General features: G+C 44.2%; 1 protein-coding gene across 2 annotated transcripts in view; it reads right to left on the bottom strand.

The window, feature by feature from the left end:
• Positions 1–4,456: 4,456 nt before the first annotated feature.
• The window catches only part of LOC115154350 (2-acylglycerol O-acyltransferase 2-A), a 32,637-nt gene continuing 17,753 nt past the window's right edge, over positions 4,457–19,340 (bottom strand). Inside the window, exons 1-5 of one of the 2 annotated variants that reach the window (XM_029700499.1) lie at positions 17,743–18,016; positions 17,402–17,606; positions 17,013–17,187; positions 6,333–6,532; positions 4,457–5,759 (exon numbers count right to left, since the gene is read on the bottom strand). In XM_029700499.1, coding sequence (XP_029556359.1) covers positions 5,605–5,759; positions 6,333–6,532; positions 17,013–17,187; positions 17,402–17,606; positions 17,743–17,748 — 741 coding nt within the window. In that variant the 5' untranslated portion in view covers positions 17,749–18,016 and the 3' untranslated portion in view covers positions 4,457–5,604. Of the gene's footprint in view, positions 5,760–6,332; positions 6,533–17,012; positions 17,188–17,401; positions 17,607–17,742; positions 18,017–19,340 lie in introns of those variants that run through there. The other variant, XM_029700498.1, reaches the window with a different exon arrangement.

Raw genomic sequence — 19,340 nt, 5'->3', positions numbered from 1 at the left:
GATAATTCATTTTTATGTTTAACCTTTATTTAACTAGGCAAGTCAGTTAAAAGAACAAATTCTTATTTACAATGACAGCCCAGGAACATTGGGTTAACTGCCTTGTTCAGGGGCAGAACAACAGATTTTTACTTTGTTTACCTTATCAGCTCGGGGATTTGATCTAGCAACCTTTCGGTTACTGGCCCAACGCTCCAGCCACTAGGCTACCTGCCGCCCCATCAGTCGTCTATTACATATTTTACAGGCTTCATCAGAAACCAAAGCTCCTTGGGCAGTTCTATTTCTCAATGCAGAAAAAGCTATTGATAGACTAGAATGGTCATATCTTTGGTCAGGTTTGGAAGATATGGGACAGCTCCAATTTTATTATGTGATTAAAATACTCAGCCGTAGTAATAACAGGCAATACCTGCTCTTTTGCGTTCAGAATAACTAAAAGTAGCAGGCAAGGTGATCTCATCTCACCTCTGCTATTTATATTGTCTATGGAACCCCTGGCCCAGGCAATTTGACAATCAAAAGAAATTACCCCCATATCTCTCAATTCTACACATCACATCATATCATTATATGCTGACAATATCTTACTTTATCTAGACAACATCTCAATCCCTCCCAAAAGCTTTGAAAATCATAGAGCTGAATTTGTCTCTCTGAAGTTCTAAAATAAAGCTAACCAAATGTGCCCTACTGCCTCTCAAGACCCCGATGGAGGACCATCTCTACTTATGGAGTCCCATTTTAAATATTTTGGAATAGATATACAGTACCAGTCTAAAGTTTGGACACACCTCCTCATTCAAGGGTTTTTCTTTATTTTTACTATTTCCTACATTGTAGAATAATAATGAAGACATCAAAACTATGAAATAACACATATGGAAACATATAGTAACATAAAAAGTGTTCAACAAATCAAAATATATTTTATATTTGAGATTCTTCCAAGTAGCCACCTTTTGCCTTGATGACAGCTTTGCACACTCTTGGCATTCTCTCAACCAGCTTCATGAGGTAGTCACCTGTAATGCATTTCAATTAACAGGTGTGCCTTGTTAAAAGTTCATTTGTGGAATTTCTTTCCTTCTTAAGTCATTCAGTTGTGTTGTGACAAGGTAGGGGTGGTAGTAACAATAGTAAAAATAAAGAAAAACCCTTGAATGAGTAGGTGTGTCCCAACTATTGAACGGTACTGTACCATAAATTATATACAGTACACCTATTTTAATATTTACTAACCCAAAGGTGCAGACCCAGAATGCACCTCAAAAACAAAAACCCTCCTCCCAATTCTCCCACTACGGAGGTGGCTCTGGGCGTAGCTCCCGTTCCGGAGGCTCCGGGCTGGGGAGCGTCGCTGGAGGCTGCAGACTGGAGAGCGTCGCTGGAGGCTGCAGACTGGAGAGCGTCGCTGGAGGCTGCAGACTGGAGAGCGTCGCTGGAGGCTGCAGACTGGAGAGCGTCGCTGGAGGCCGAGTGCTCAAAGCAGGCACTGGCTGTACCGGGTTATGGAGGCGCACTGGAGGGTGAGTGCGGGGAGCAGGAACAGGACGTACTGGACTGGGCAGGCGCACTGGAGGCCTGATGCGTGGGGCTGGCTTAGGAGGCGCCGGCTTAGGAGGCGCCAGACTAGTAACACGCACCTCATGGCTAGTGCGGGGAGCAGGAAAGGACTGGGCAGGTGCACTATAGGCCTGATGCGTGGAGCTGGCTTTGGAGGCGCCAGACTAGTGACACGCACCTCAGGGCTAGTGCGAGGAGCAGGAACAGGACGTACTGGACTGGGCAGGCGCACTAGAGGCCTGATGCGTGGGGCTGGTTTTGGAGGCGCCAGCCTAGTAACATGCACCTCAGGGCTAGTGCAAGGAGCAGGAACAGGGTAAACTGGACCGAGGAGATGCACTGGTGGCCAGATGCGCTGCGCCGGCGCACTTCTCCCTGGCTGCCGGCTAGCTCTCACCTGGCAATGCTGCGGAGCCCTTATTGACTGCACCGGACTGTGCACGCGTATGGGTGACACAGTGCGTATCTCCGCATAACAAGGTGCTTGCTTGATCCGTCGCTCCCTATAATAAGCACGGAGAGTTGGCTCAGGTCTCCATCCTGACTCTGCCCAACTCCCTGTGTGCCCCCTCCCCAAATTTATTTTGGGGATGCCGCTCGGCCTCATCTAGCTCCCTTAGTTTCCTCTCCCAGAAACATCGTTCTGCCTCCCACGTCCATCCTTCTCTTCGGTGCTCCAATCCCCGCTGCTTGGTCCTTGTTTGGTGCTCCAATCCCCGCTGCTTGGTCCTTGTTTGGTGGGTGGTTCTGTCATGGGCGTCGTAAGGATTGGACCAAGGCGCAGCGGGTAAAGTGCACATCTTCTTAATTTATTTAAAGAAAACACTCAAACAAAATTAACAAACGCCGATAACAGTTCCATAAGGCTCCCAGGCTATACAGAAAATAACCACCCACAAAACGTAAGTGAAACAAACACAACTAAATATGGCATCCAATTAGAGACAACAACCAGCTGCCTCTAATTGGAGGTCATTGCCAAAACCCCAACATAGAAATAGAAAAATAGATATAAAAATAGAAATAGATAACATAGAACCTAAACCCAAAAACACCGAAACACACAAAACAAACACCCCCTCCAACGCACTGACCAAATTACAATAACAAGTAACCCCTTTTACTGGTCAGGACGTGACAGCCTCTTGTTTTCACCCTCTCATTCTTTCCATCCTTCCTTCACTTTCTTGTTACTTTTCTTTCCTGTGTCCTTTTCATTCAAGTTTATTAAATTCCATTTTTTTTCAACCCCTGCGATTTTTTAAATATATTTTTGCATACATTTGTTAAGACCTTTTTTTATTTGTATTTATTTTTTATTCCAAAGATAATAACACTTGGGAATATTAATGGTATTATAGGCAATTTTACATAACTTTTTACAATGAAAATTGTTTACAATAATAGTCCTTTGATCTTTAACATTTACTAATAAAATGTGCTCTAAATTTGAACGGCAAGAGAATTCTGCGACTCCGAATTCTGCGACTTTGAAAGTGATTTGGTGGTCTCCGGAACAGGAAAGTTTGGGAACTGCTGTTCTAGTCTTTTCTCTAGCTCTCCCTTAGCCCAAAAATGTACTGTTAAGGAGTGTAGGCGAGCCTGCCGTTACTCCTTAACGTCCAAGGAGCTTATACACTATATATACAAAAGTATGTGGACACCCTTTCAGATTAGTGGATTCGGCTATTACAGCAACACCCCAATTGCTGACAGGTGTATAAAATCAAGCTCACAACCATGCAATCTTCATAAACAAACCATAGAATAGCCTTACTGAAGAGCTCAGTGACTTTCAGCGTGGCACCGTCAGAAGATGCCACTTTTCCAACAAGTCAGTTCGTCAAATTTCTTCCCTGCTAGAGCTGCCCCAGTCAACTGTAAGTGCTGTTATTGTGAGGTGGAAATGTCTAGGAGCAACAACGGCTCAGCCGCAAAGTGGTTGGCCACACAAGCTCACAGAGCGGGACCACCAAGTGCTGAAGCAAGTAGCATGTAAAAATTGTCTGTCCTCGGTTGCAACACTCACTACCGAGTTCCAAACTACCTCTGGAAGCAACGTCAGAACAATAACTGTTCGTCAGGAGCTTCATGAAATGGGTTTCCATGGCCGAGCAGCCACACACAAGCCTAAGATCACCATGTGTAATGTCAAGTGTCGGCTGGAGTGGAGAACGCTACCTACCCGAATGCATAGTGCCAACTGTAATGCCTACCCAGAAGAGTGGAGGCTGTTACTGCAACAAAGGTGGGACCAACTCCATATTAATGCCCATGATTTTGGAATGAGACGATTGACAAGCAGGTGTCCACATACCTTTGGTCATGTAGTGTTTAGAGGGAGACAGGCTGTGGCAGCCAAAACAGCCAAATACATCTAAACGTGAATCGATTCTTAATAGCGATACGGTTCTTTCATAATACATCAAAATAATTTCACAAATGCTAAATATATACTTAGAACTAATACAATTATTTCACGCTGATATGAAAGATAAGGTCCTTATGTTTCCAACACCATACCGAGTCGGGCTCTAAATAAAACCTCCCCCTCCGGATGGAAGATACCTTTGTGAATAGATTCCAAAGTTAGCTAGCATCATGAATAGGTTCTCTCCCTGTGCTTTTCTTTTTTATGGCCTAAGGGTCATCGGTCTTTGTTGAAAGTGCCTGGACACTGTCCACTCCACACTAATATGTGACCAGTTGCCAGTCTGCTGCCCGTTTGGAAATATGTCACTCTGGCCATCGCAGTCATGAAAAAAGTGTTGTGAAAGTGCACAGATAGTTTTATCGCTGAAGGACCAGGTCCAACTTCAAGCTATCACTGACCCTTGATTAATTCATCAGGACTGGATGGGCAGTCATGTGCAAAGTTTGATACAGTGAATGAGACCTGAAATCACCTTTATTGAAATAAATGAACTGGTATTATAATAAAAACAATGCAAGTGAGAAAAATAGTATCAGTTATTTTAACAGATTTTATATTACAATATTGTGAAAAATGTATACATGACAGAGACATTAAGACAGAGACATTTAAAATTAATATATATGTTGGGATTTTAAATATATACTGTAAATGGAAACTTATTAACCAGATATAGTATTATTATGTAAAAATAGTGAGTAAAATGAGAAATATTCCCAGTTTTTCCTAGTGTGTCTTTGATATAGGAGACCTAGAGGCCTTATATACTGTAAGTGAGGATACAGTGCATCACCCCATTACATGAAATCTCCATACAAATTCAACCTCTGACTTTATTTGATAGGATCTACGGATTTATACAAGTCTCGAATCGCCCAGACAGATGTCACTTCATCTGTGGATTAAGGCAAAAATGTGGTTCTAGGATAGGGTTTCCCAACTGGCGGCCCGAGGGCCGAATTTGGCTCATAGGTGGTTTTATTTGGCCCCCCAAGTTTTCTGAGCAAAAAATACATTTTTTCATTGTTGGACATAATAGACTGTAAAAACACCAGGAGATTAGCTCCAAGTGACTTTAATTTTAGAAATCTGTTCCCAAGTATTCCCACGCATAATAGAGAGACACGTGATCATATACAAATGTAAGCAAGTTTTCGTCAAACATTATATCTGTTTGGGCTTCTTGCGGTCAATTTGCAGTCTCCAAATTATTTGTATTTATGTTCCGGACCCCCAACCCTCCACTCAAGAAAAAATAGGCCCGCGGCTGAATCTAGTTGACATACATAATACAGTGCTTTTAATAGCGGGAAAGATTTTTCAATATCTTGGCTAAGAATGTCCATATCAATTCCTCGTGTCACTTGTCTCCTCTAGTTTGGTCTGGATCCTTCAGGTTGTTATAGCTGTAAAGGTTTTTCTGGTTGAGGAAAGTGAAAGGACTTGGTGGTGCAACTCCAATTAAAGTTTTGATGCCTTCCTCCCTTCTCTCCCCTCCCTCTTTTAGTCTCTCTCTCTCTCGCTCTCTCTGTCTTTATCTCTCTCTCCCGCCGTCCCTCTCGCTCTCTCTGTCTTTATCTCTCTCTCTCTCTTGTGAGTCCTGCTCAGACAAAGCTGAGGTGTTGGTCCTCTGGCACTCCATACTTGCCCTTGTGCTCCTCAAACAGCTGGCTGAGTTCTTCTGTGTAGAGCTGATGGAGGGCGTCAAGCTCATCCACTGTGGGTTTCTCATTCTTCTCCACTCTGATTGGCCGTCCCACTGTGGAAAGGTCCAAGGGTATGCATGATGACATTACATTCAAATATAGGTTACTGTAGTAGTCACTGGTGTACCACACAGCCCCACAGTGCGGGGGGCCCATGAGGTCTGTAGGGGCCAAACCAAAAACAGGCCCTGTGAAACTGCGGTATGCCACTGGTAGTAGTGCATGATGGGCAAAAACGTATTTGCTTTTGGATATGATTTTACTCATGAGTTTACTTTTCAAGTGGGGATTGAAAATTAAATATGCCATTGTTGGGCCTTGCCAATAGATGTACACAGACAGATGACTAACTGTGTGCCAGCCACTGTTGCTGAGAAGTTGTGGCAAACTGACAATGTTACTATCTAGTAACATTCTAGTAAGTCAAATATTTCCAAGGGCAAATCTGTCCCTCTCTGATCAATATTCCTCATGTTTCAATGACAGAGAACCATCTCTGCCAGTTAGTTTACTGATATGAAACTTCTGCCAAAAACAACAATTGCCTTGCAACATAGAAATAGGAGAAAGCTACAGAAATAGGATAAAAAGATTTGGCAGATATAGTGACATGGAATGTTACTCACCCACAGTGTTGATGGGCTTCCTGTAGGGCATGATACCATAGCTGTACTGGAAAATGCCCCGCGCGTGGAAGAGGGGCAGAGAGATACCCATGATGCTCTGCAGCTTGTCCTGAATCAAGCGGATCCAGGTGCCTCGAGGGTTCTCCACCTGGTCGAACAACTCATTCTCCCCGAAGGAGAAGACCGGCACCAGATGGGCACTAGGGAGGGAATGGGTAGAGGAGAGGAGTGGAGTGGGGTGAAGGAGAGGGGTAAGAGGAGAGGTGAGTTGAGACAGAAGTTTGGCCTTCAGTTTTGTTACGATCATCTATGAGTTTGTAACGTACAGTATATTTGTAGAGAACAGACCCAGTTTCCATTTTACTCATAGGTGTGTTGAAGTTTGTCCTAAATTATTCAACTATTGATGTAATGACATGTAAACGCTTGATTTGAGCAAGCTTTGTGTATCCCACGAAATAAGACTTGAGCTGCTGTAGATGAACTCGCTGTATTACAAGCAAAATCAGGGGAAAACTGAGTTGGGTAACAATGGGGTCAGATGCCAGCGCGAACCCTGGATGGAGCTTCACTGCTGCGATTGAATGGCAGGGAGTCAACACTCGTCTCAAGTGAACAATTTTGGCTGACAGTTCCAGCAGATGAGGAGATCTTGACTATAGAAAAGGGTTTTTCTACGAGATGACTACACATAATTTATCTCAACGTTAGAATCCTTCTTCCCCAGACGGAGGAAATTCGCCTACTCTCCAGTAACTAAGGTGGGAGTGCTTTTCTTTACCGAAACATGGCTAAAACGTTGAGATTGAAGTTGAAAATTATGTAGTAATTAGAAAAGACCACAATCGCAAATCCGGCGGAGTTTGTATTATGTAAAATCAGATATTGGGTTTAACTATAGTTTAGATTTAAGCCATGATGAGATTGAAGCTGTGTGGTTGGACATTCTATTACCAAAATGCAAACCCATTATAGTCGGAACCTGTTACAGACAAACAGACCAGTACAAGTTTAATGAATTGTTGAAGGAGAATTGCTGGTGATTTAATACAGACATGCTCAAAAAGGACATTGCTGCTTTTTAAACTCTTAAGAATTGTTGTAATCCCTTTGCCTTACACAAGCTGATTAATGAGCCCACCAGGGTCCTTCTACCCAAACCATCATTGACCTCGTGTTGGTGTCGGATAGATCAAGGTTATCAAACAGTGGGGTTGTAAACTATGGGCTCAGTGATCATTCCATCATTTTCTGTGGTAGGAAGATTCAGAAATCCATTTTTAATTGTCAAAACTCAATAAAAATTAGGTCTATGAAGAACTATAGTGCAGATATTTTTGTTAATTGTTTGAGCAAATTAGACTGGTCTGATAAATTGAAAAATATGCACTATAGTTCTTCATAGACCAATTGTTTTGTTGAGTTTTGACAATTAAAAACTATTTTCTGAACCTTCCTACTAGAAGGGCAGACCCTGGTGGGCTCATTCATCAGCTGGTGTAAGGCAAAGGGATTACCATTTTTTAAAGAGCTTTAAAAAGTAGCAATGTCCTTTTTGAGCATGTCTGTATTAAAATCACCAGTAACAATAACCTCTGATTTACCAAAATCCATACAGTTGGAGCAAGTCTCCTCCAACAGTTCATTAAGCGAAGTTGGACAATGCTTAGGGCAATTTTTAATAATTGCTTTTAGATGCTGTTGACAAGCTGGCGCAATAATTTTTTGTAATTGTTGTTGAATTAAGCAAAGAACAGAAGCATGGATAAACAACATTTTAAAAGCAATTAAGCTTAGAAATGAATGCTTTCTGGAGTTCAGAAAATCCAGGGCAGATTATGATTTTATTGATTATAAGAATTTAAGAAATTAGGTTAACAGGATGATAGAGAAGGTCAAGAAAGATTATTTTAATGACAAAATTGTTGAGAACAGGAACAATCCAAGTAAATTATGGAATTGTCTGAAGCTCTTAGTTTACAGTAACAGACTGAAGAACAAAACTCAAAATCTTAGCTTGGACATTGGAGGAAAGGTTACATCAGACAAGACCATGGTTGAAGACAGTATGAATAGCTATTTTACAACTATAGTTATGGGGAGAGTCAAGTCCAGCAGTTTTACTCACAGCAGGGGATTCAAGTCAATGCTTTTTCATTAGAAAAGGTTTGAGTCAACTGTGCTAAAGAAGCTGAAAGAACTTGACCATTCCAAAGCCAGTGGCCTTGACAACATTCCTGCCAGATTTCTACGGGATGCTGAGGTAATTATAACCCCCTGTGTAACTCACATTGTAAATCTGTATATTGAACTAGGGATTTTTCCCAGTGAACTAAAACTTGCAAGGGTCATTCCTCTATATAATGAAGAGAATAGGCTAGATCATGGAAACTATCGGCCTGTCTCAATCCTGTGTATTTTATCGAAGGTCATGGAAAAGATTATGTTCGAGCAGATTGACAGTTATATTTCCTTACATAACCTACTATATGAGTTAAAGTCTGGCTTTAGGAAATCCCATTCCACCGACACTTGCCTACTATATCTAACTGACCCCATCAGGAAGGAAGTAGATGGTGGGACATTTTGTGCTATGGTTATGTTAGATCTCCAAAATGCATTTGATACAGTGGATCATGAGATTCTGTTAATCAAACGAAGAGCCATGGGCTTTAACAACTTAGTAGTAAAATGGGTTCTCTCTTATCTGCAAGGAAAAAAACAGATGATGTATGTGGATGGGACCCAGTCTAAAACCAAAATCTTGAACTTTGGGTACCCTATTTATTTTTATTTATGTCACCTTTATTTATCCAGGTAGGCTAGTTGAGAACAAGTTCTCATTTGCAATTGCGACCTGGCCAAGGTAAAGAAAAGCAGTTCAACACATACAACAACACAGAGTTACACATGGAATAAACAAACATACAATCAATAATACAGTAAAAAAATCTGTACACACAGCATGTGCAAATGAGGTAGGATAAGAGAGGTAAGGCAATAAATAGGCCATGGTGGTGAAGTAATTACAATAAAGCAATTAAACACTGGAATGGTAGATGTGCAGAAGATGAATGTGCAAGTAGAGATAGCCTTCCCTGTAGCTCAGTTGGTAGAGCATGGTGTTTGCAACACCAGGGTTGTGGGTTCGATTCCCACGGGGGGCCAGCACAGGAAAAAAAAAAATAATATGTATGAAATGTATGCATTCACTACTGTAAGTCGCTCTGGATAAGAGCGTCTGCTAAATGACTAAAATGTAAAAATGTAAAAATGTAAATGTAGATACTGGGGTGCAAAGGAGGAACGGTTGAAGAGCATGCATTTAGGTTTACTGGCATTGAAGCTCATCTGGAGGTTAGTTAACACAGTGTACAAAGAAGGGCCAGAGGTATACAGAAAGGTGTCATCTGCGTAAAGGTGGATCAAAGAATCTCCAGCAGCGAGAGCGACATCATTGATGTATACAGAAAAGAGAGTCGGCCCGAGAATTGAACCCTGTGGCACCCCCATAGAGACTGCCAGAGGTCCGGACAACAGGCCCTCCGATTTGACACACTAAGCTCTGTCAGAGAAGTAGTTGGTGAACCAGGCGAGGCCATCATTTGAGAAACCAAGGCTGTTGAGTCTGCCAATTTTTTACCTTTATTTAACTAGGCAAGTCAGTTAAGAACAAATTCTTGTTTTCAATGACGGCCTAGGAACAGTGGGTTAACTGCCTTAACTGCCAATAAGAATGTTATGATTGACAGAGTCAAAAGCCTTAGCCAGGTCGATGAATACGGCTGCACAGTAATGTCTCTTATCGATGGCGGTTATGATATCGTTTAGGACCTTGAGCGTGGCTGAGGTGCACCCATGACCATCTCTGAAACCAGATTGCATAGGGGAGAAGGTACGATGAGATTCAAAATGGTCGGTAATCTGTTTGTTGACTTGGCTTTCGAAGACCTTAGAAAGGCAGGGTAGAATATATATAGGTCTGTAGCAGTTTGGGTCTAGAGTGCCTCCCCCTTTGAAGAGGGGGATGACCGCGGCAGCTTTCCAATTTGTGGGAATCTCAGACGATACGAAAGAGGTTGAACAGGCTAGTAATAGGGGTTGCAACAATTTCGGCAGATCATTTTAGAAAGAGAGGGTCCAGATTGTCTAGCCCGGCTGATTTGTAGGGGTCCAGATTTTGCAGCTCTTTCAGAACATCAGCTATCTGGATTTGGGTGAAGGAGAAGTGGAGGAAGTTTGGGCGAGTTGCTGTGGGGAGCACAGGGCTGTTGACCGGGGTAGGAGTAGCCAGGTGGAAAGCATGGCCAGCCGTAGAAAAATGCTTATTGAAATTCTCAATTATTGTGGATTTATCGGTAGTGACAGTGTTTCCTAGCCTCAGTGCAGCTGGGAGGAGGTGCTCTTATTCTCCATGGACTTTACAGTGTCCCAGAACCTTTTTTGAGTGTGTACTACAGGATGCAAATTTCTGTTTGGAAAAGCTAGCCTTAGCTTTCCTAACTGCCTGTGTATATTGGTTCCTAACTTCCCTGAAAAGTTGCATATCACAGGGGCTATTCGATGCTAATGCAGAACGCCACAGGATGTTTTTGTGCTGGTCAAGGGCAGACAGGTCTGGAGTGAACCAAGGGCTATATTTATTCCTGGTTCTACATTTTTTGAATGGAGCATGCTTATTTAAGATGGTGAGGAAGGCACTTTTAAAGAATAACCAGGCATCCTCTACTGACGGGATGAGGTCAATGTCATTCCAGGATACCCCGGCCAGGTCGATTAGAAAGGCCTGTTCGCTGAAGTGAAGTGGTTTAGGGATTGTTTGACAGTGATGAGGGGTGGTCGTTTGACCGCAGACCCATTACTGATGCAGGCAATGAGGCAGTGATTGCTGAGATCTTGGTTGAAAACAGCAGAGGTGTATTTGGAAGGCGAGTTAGTTAGGATGATATCTATGAGTGTGCCCGTGTTTACGGATTTGGGGTTGTACCTGGTAGGTTCATTGATAATTTGTGTGGGATTGAGGGCATCAAGCTTAGATTGTAGGATGCCGGGGTGTTAAGCATGTCCCAGTTTAGGTCACCTAGCAGCACGAGCTAAGAAGATAGATGGGGGGCAATCAATTCACATATGGTGTCCAGGGCACAGCTGGGGGCAGAGGGTGGTCTATAGCAAGCGGCAACGGTGAGAGACTGGTTTCTGGAAAGGTGAATTTTTAGAAGTAGAAGCTCAAATTATTTTGGTACAGACCTGGATAGTAAGACAGAACTCTGCAGGCTCTCTCTGCAGTCGATTGCAACGTCGGCTCCTTTGGCAGTTCTATCTTGTCGGAAAATGTTATAGTTAGGGATGGACATTTCAGGGGTTTTGGTGGCCTTCCAAAGACAGGATTCAGACACGGCTAAGACATCCGGGTTGGCAGAATGTGCTAAAGCAGTGAATAATCAAACTTAGGAAGTAGGTTTCTAATGTTAACATACATGAAACCAAGGCTTTCACGGTTACAGAAGTCAACAAATGAGAGCACCTGGGGAGTAGAAGTGGAGCTAGCCACTGCAGGTCCTGGATTAACCTCCACATCACCAGAGGAGCAGAGGAGAAGTAGGATAAGAGTACGGCTAAAGGCTATAAGAACTGGCTGTCAAGCACGTTCGGAACAGAGAGTAAAAGGAGCAGGTTTCTGGGCATGATAGCATAGATTCAAGGCATAATTTACAGACAAAGGTATGGTAGGAAGAGAGTACATTGGAGGTAAACCTAGGCATTGAGTAATGATGAGAGAGAGTCTCTAGAGACGTTTAAACCAGGTGATGTCATCGCATATGTCGGAGGTGAAACAACATGGTTGGTTAAGGCATATTGAGCAGGGCTGGAGGCTCTACAGTGAAATAAGACAGTAATCACTAACCAGGACAGTAATGGACAAGGCATATTGATATTAGGGAGAGGCATGCGCAGCCAGTGAATCGTATGGGTCCAGTGAGTGGTTAGGCTGGCTGGGGACATGGCGATTCAGACAGTTAGCAGGCCGGGGCTAGCAAGCTAGCAGTTAGCAGGCCGGGGCTAGCAAGTTAGCAGTTAGCAGGCCGGGGCTAGCAAGTTAGCAGTTAGCAGGCCGGGGCTAGCAAGTTAGCAGTTAGCAGGCCGGGGCTAGCAAGTTAGCAGTTAGCAGGCCGGGGCTAGCAAGTTAGCAGTTAGCAGGCCGGGGCTAGCAAGTTAGCAGTTAGCAGGCCGGGGCTAGCAAGTTAGCAGGCCGGGGCTAGCAAGTTAGCAGAAGGGCCTTAGAGGGACGTCGCGATGGGGGAAAGTCTGTTTTAGCCTCCTCGTGCGGGTGACGTCGATAGACCAGTCATGGAATTCCGTAAGGGAGTGTGCTGGGTCCACTTTTCTTTTTGTTGTATATAAATTATCTGAAATCTGTATATGTGACCTTTTCCTCTATGCAGATGATTCTGCACTGTTGGTTTCCCACAAAGACAAAAATGTGGTTGAGAAAGCCCTCAGTGCTGAACTTCTGAATGTCAGTAAATGGCTATGACAATAACCTACATGTTTCAAACAGACCACCATAGTCCCTGTGCCCAAGAAAGCTAAGGTAACCTGCCTAAATGATTACCGCCCCGTAGCACTCATGTCGGTAGCCATGAAGTACTTTGAAAGGATGGTCATGACTCGTGTCAACACCATTATGTCGGAAACCCTAGACCCACTGTAAGGATCGATGCAGGAGATGAGAAGCAGGTACAGGGAGTGAAGGTTTAATAGTTGACGGACATGAAACGGAACAGCATCTGGACAGGAACAGACAGATATACAGGGGGTAATCAACAACGTGAAGGAGTCCAGGTGAGTCCAATGAGCCTGTTTTGCGTTTTGATGGTGACTGGTGCGTGTAAAGAAGGGTAACCCTTGAATTCCCTCACTTTGTTGATTGCCCCTGCATATATGTCTGCTCCTCTGTGTTGTTCCCAGTAGTAGCATTGTTTGTTGTGTCGTGTTTATGTCCAGACACTGTTCCTGTTGCGTTGCATGTCCATCTATATTAAATGGTTCACTCCCTGCACCTGTTTCTCATCTCCTGTGTTGGGCGTTACAGAATGCTACTACGAATACAAGAAGCATCAGGGTTTTGTTTAGTTGGTGACGTCGGGCTTGGATTCCGCCGCCGATGGAACCGGGGGTGCCTAAGCTGGCTCGTCGGGCTTTCATGCCCTAACTGGCGCAAGAGGTTTCCTTGTCCCGGTTAACTTGGCAGGTACCCATCCCACATCACGCTTCAGCCGGCTCGTCGGGCTCCTATGCATCAGCCAGCCATGAGTTATTTTGTTTTGTTGGTGACGTCGGGCTTGGATTCCACCACCGATGGAACCAGGGGTGCCCAAGCTGGCTCGTCAGGCTGTCACGCCCTAGCTGGCTCGAGAGGTTTCCTTGCCTCAGTTTGCTCGGCAGGTTCCCATCCCACGTCATTCTTCAGCTGGCCCATGGAGCTTCTTCGCTGCTGCGGGATCATCAGGCTGTCATGCCTCAGCCGGCCCGTCCAGCTCACCAAGGTGGGACACCGGGTGGCACCCCTGGGGGGGGGGGGGGGGGGTACTGTCACGCCGAGCGGCTCCAGGGCACCAGGCTACCCGTCATTACACCCACCTGTTACCACCATTGCGCGCATCTGCACTCATTGGACTCACCTGGACTCTATCACTTTGTTGTTGGCCCTACATATATGTCTGCTCCTCTGTGTTGTTCGCTGTAGTAGCATTGTTTGTCGTGTCGTGTTTATGTCCAGAGGTTGTTCTTATTCCGTTGCATGTCCGTCTATATTATATGGTTCACTCCCTGTACCCGCTTCTCATCTCCTGCATTGGTCATTACACAGGGAGGGGGAGCAGGAGCAGGCGTGAAACCAACTCCAATTCACATACCACACCAACTGATCCACAGATGACGCAATCTCAATCGCACTCCACACTGCCCTTTCCCACCTGGACAAAAGGAACACCTATGTGAGAATGCTGTTCATTGACTACAGCTAAGCGTTCAACATCATAGTACCCACAAAGCTCATCACTAAGCTAAGGACCCTGGGACTAAACACCTCCGTCTGCAACTGGATCCTGGACTTCCTGACGGTCCGCCCCCAGGTGGTAAGGGTAGGCAACAACATATCTGGCACGCTGATCCTCAACACTGGGGCCCCTCAGGGGTGTGTGCTTAGTCCCCTCCTGCGTGGCCAAGCACGACTCCAACACCATAATTAAGTTTGCTGATGACACAACAGTAGTAGGCCTGACCAACGACAATGATGAGACAGACCATAGGGAGGAGGTCAGAGACCTGGCAGTGTGGTGCCAGGACAACAACCTCTCCCTCAATGTGAGCAAGACAAAGGAGCTGATCATGGACTATAGGAAAAGGAGGGCCAAACAGGCCCCAGTTAACATCAACGGGGCTGAAGTGGAGCGGGTCGAGAGGATAAGGGCACAAGGCGAGACCCAAATGCAGACACAGGAGGCAGATGGTTGAGCTCTGATATTTATTATAACAAAAGGGGCTGGCAAAAGGCAGGTTGGGTACAGGCGAGAGTTCATAAACCAGGTCAGAGTCCAAACAGTACCAGGTGATAGGCAGCCTCGAGGTCAGGACAGGCAGGGTTTCAGTAACCAGGTACGAGTCCAGACGGTACAAGACAATAGGCAGGCTTGAGGTCAAGGCAAGAAGAAAAGTCAGGCAGGAGGGTTTGGTGTCAGGACAGGCAAGGGACAAAACCAGGAGGGCTAGGAAAAACAGAGACTGGGAAAAATAGGAGCAAGGACAAAAAGGCTGGTTGACTTGGCAAAACAAGACAAACTGGCACAAAGAGACAGGAAATACAGGGATAAATCCACAGGGGGATAATAAGCGACACCTGGAGGGGGTGGAGACACGCACAAGAACAGGTGAAACAGATCAGGGCGTGACAGAGCGTTTCAAGTTCCTTGGTGTCCACATCACCAACCAACTATAATGGTCCAAACACACCAAGACAGTTGTGAAGAGGGCATGACAACACCTTTACCCCCTCAGGAGACTGAAAAGATTTGGCATGGGTCCCCAGATCCTCAAAAAGTTCTACAGCTGCACCATTGAGAGCATCCTGATCGGTTGCATCACCGCCTGGTATAGCAACTGCTTGGCATCTGACCATAAGGCGCTACAGAGGGTAGTGTGTAGGGCCCAGTACATCACCGGGGCCCAGCTTCCTGACATCCAGGACCTTTATACGATTATATAGGCGTTGTCAGAGGAAGGCCCAAAAATTGGCAAAGACTCTAGTCACCCAAATCATAGACTGTTCTCTCTGCTACCCCTAGGCCATAAGACTGATGAACAATTAATCAAATGGCCACCCAGACTATTTACATTGAACACATCCCCCACCCCACCCACTGCTACTCGTTGTTTATTATCTATCTTTGCATAGTCATTTTACAAATGACCTCGATTAACCTGTACCCCCACACATTGACTCGGTACTCCCTGTATATAGCCTCGTTATTGTCATGTAATTTTCTTGTGTTACTTTTTGATTATTATTTTGTAAATATTTTCTTTACTCTATTTCTTGAACCGCATTGTTGTTTAAGGGCTTATGAGTAAATACCTGTTGTATTTGGTGGATGTGACAAATAAAATGTGATTTATTTGATTTGTCACTACACCTTGGAAAAACAGAGTCCCTCTTGTACTGGTCCAATGAGAAACTGAGGAAATCCCCTGATTTTAAGGTGGTAGTAGGTGACAGTGGTCACAGCAAAAGACTCAGTTAATTATCTTGGATGTGTGCTAGATAACCATCTGACAGGGAGAGCATGGCACAAAAAGTTCTCTCCAAAGTGAACCATAAAATTAGGTTCAAGGCAAGAACCTCCAAATATCTGGAGAAGAATGCAATGGTGGCATTGGCAGGGGCTCTTGTTCAGTGCCACTTCAACCATGCGTGCTCTTCCTGGTACAATAGTGCCCCCAAGATAATTACAAATAAATTGCAGACATCTCAGAACAAATTAGTCAGGATTATTCTTAATCTTCCAGCACCTACTCATCTTGATCATTCCCACTTTGAAAGCCTCAGATAGCTCAAAGTGGAGGAGAGAGTTTCTCAGATGAAATGGTGTCATGTACATAAGATAGTCCACAGTATGGTCCCCAGGTACCTATGTAACTACTTTAACTTGTTCTGGGATAACCATAACTATTCCACTAGAAGGATTTAATAGTGGTATGGTGAAATAAATGTTTTTGTACTCAGCTGCATCCCCCCTCGCCCTTACAAAAGGACCACAATGGAAATGGTGATATCCTTGACGATTTTCTTACATTTTATGTTGCGGCGTCACCGGCTGGAGCGCCCTCATATATGTATTTTAAAAATAGTCTAATAAATTAAATCAATCATGGTGTCACTTCACTTGTCCCTCTGTATGTCAATTGGTGCTTGCATGCTTCCAATTGAAATTCCTAAAGGGCTTACACATGGCACTATTTCAGTAAGCCATCCACAAGTACACACTGTGAACATTAATATCAAACTATGATGAAGTGATTGACACAGTTGAAGTCACTTGTGTAACCATGAGAGTAGTTATAAGATTTAATCAGAGACACAGGCAGTAAAATGTCCTCTGCCACCTCTGGCCCTGGTCTTACCCATGTTCCATTGCCAGTTTGACGAAGCCCTTCTTATTGGCTAATAGAATGATGAAGGCGCCAGGGCGTGCGTCAAGGGCCTCGGGGGCTCCTCCTACTGCTATAACAACGGCATTCCCACCTCCCTGTCGACGTAACAGATAGCTGGCACTCTCCTTGTCCGAAGGAATCAGACCTGGGACACACAGTAGACACTGAGATCAGGTGTAGTTAACATGTTAATTTGTATCATGATGGTTGTCCCTAATCAATCTATCAGTAATCTATCAATCTATCAGTAAATCAATGAATCAGATATATTTATATTGCCATCTTGTCTTTACAGCAACATCTGTCACAAAGTGTTTCACAGTATCTCTGCCTTGACCTCTAACCCCAACCCCACTAACCTGCCATCATGATGTAGTCTCTGAAGAAGGGGGCTCTGAACCAGAGAGGTAGCATCAGCAGAAAGCTGTCCAGGCCAGGGAACAGTTTCCTGAAGCCTGTAGCGTACGTGCAGAAGTTAATGAAGGCTCCAGCCACCAGGATCCCATGGGGATGGAAACCAAGGATGTAGTTCTGCCTGGGGTCCAAGTCTGCTGTCTTCACCAGCTGCAATACAACACAGAGCGGAGTCACTGCTAAGGACCTCAATACTCAACATAGTTATGCACAACTGCACAACACAGGATGCATCAAATTAATTTCTAAATCTCAAAACATTTGAAAGTTTCATTGAAAACCATACTCTCATCGAAGCCTATGAATTGACTTCCAGGTATTTGGCCTATATCTTCATCACGTTGCATGTGTGACTTCTCGCTGTTGTTCGTCTGCCTCCACAGCGGCTGTCAGAAAGACTATCCTGCCTCTAACCAGTATTGACCAGTGTCGTCTGTCTCTGTGCACAGGCAGATAGGAGATAAACAGGATGGACGATCATGCCAAAGGTCACAGGATGGGGTCAAAAGTTCTTGTTAGCTACCCTGCTGAAAAAAAAGCATAGACCAGCATAAATGTCAAGCTAGTCCATGCTGGTCTATCACTGGTCAGTGCTGGTCTGATGCTGGTCAAGCTTGTCCGACCAGCATGGTCTAGCTGGTCTAGCTGCCCAGTGAACAAGGTGGACTCAGGCCTATTCTGTTTGAGACCCGAGGGACTGCATTGACTTGGACATCTCTGATGGTATAAATACATTTGATTTTACTTCAGTCTATGGCAATGTTTTTTAGTCTCAGTCCACCCAATTTAAAAGTGCACATTGTGACGACCCTCTGACTCTGTCTGCTGAATTCTTTCCCTCTGCCCTTGTTTTCCTTAATACGATGTTGGTGAGCGGTACTGGAAGGGTCGTCAGCGAAATGGGACACACCCGGGCTCGGGTACACCTTTCCCCCATACGTTGAGGAGACACTCTCCATGTAGACACTGTTTTTTGTGGCATTTTGGAGCTTCTTTGTGTTCATGTGTTTTGGCACCTCAACACCCCTCATTATCACCATCTATGCAAGCATCCACTCCCTTACACTGAACACACACACCATTGTTACTTGTGTATGTTTCTTTTTTTAATAAATATATTTTTGTTATTTCTTTATCTCCGCGTTGTCTTTCTCCTTGTTACGACCCGGTTCGTAACAACATTCACGTCTAGAACATTTATTCTAACAGCATGTAAGATAAACATGCACAATTAATTACAAAGTCTGCATTAATAGGCTACCCAAAACACTCTAAATGCTGGGTTTGTGTCCTGACCCTACTACTGGGTTGCAGGCATTGGGTCATGTAGTTGGGTTGTTGATGCTAGTTTATAGAGATATTACACACAGCGTAATCAGAAGACTGCAGGCGTGGCTTTCAGTTATTTTTGGCCACCTGTGAGTAATGTTATTCCGGTTCATCTGTTCTGTTTAATTAAGGTTGAAGACACTGACAGTTTTGTAGCATTAATGAGGTTTACACAAGTGTATGAGTCCCTTAACTAAGAGACTATGAAAATCCCAACATTGGGATAGTTACCGCTTTGTTACAATATGTAAATAATGTTATGAATATTATATTACAATATGTTATGTGCAAAAATATTTCAGGAACATTTAAATTTGTGGTGTACGAACTTAACAAGAATCATATTTACTCGCCAAAAATAACTATCTGAAAGCCACGCCACTAATATCAGATGGTCACCAGCATAGTAGCATCAGTGTCCAAAACAACATGCGCCGGTCACCAGAATAAAAACGCATTAATCGCCAGCATATGGTCTATGTATTTTTTTTTCAGCAGGGTAATCATAATGGGCATGCTATGCTCATGATCAGCATTGCTCAGTCATGTCAAAAC

This window comes from Salmo trutta, chromosome 19 (genome assembly GCF_901001165.1).
Source record: "Salmo trutta chromosome 19, fSalTru1.1, whole genome shotgun sequence".
Lineage (NCBI taxonomy): Eukaryota > Metazoa > Chordata > Actinopteri > Salmoniformes > Salmonidae > Salmo > Salmo trutta.
This window is presented reverse-complemented; position numbering and strand designations above follow the sequence as displayed.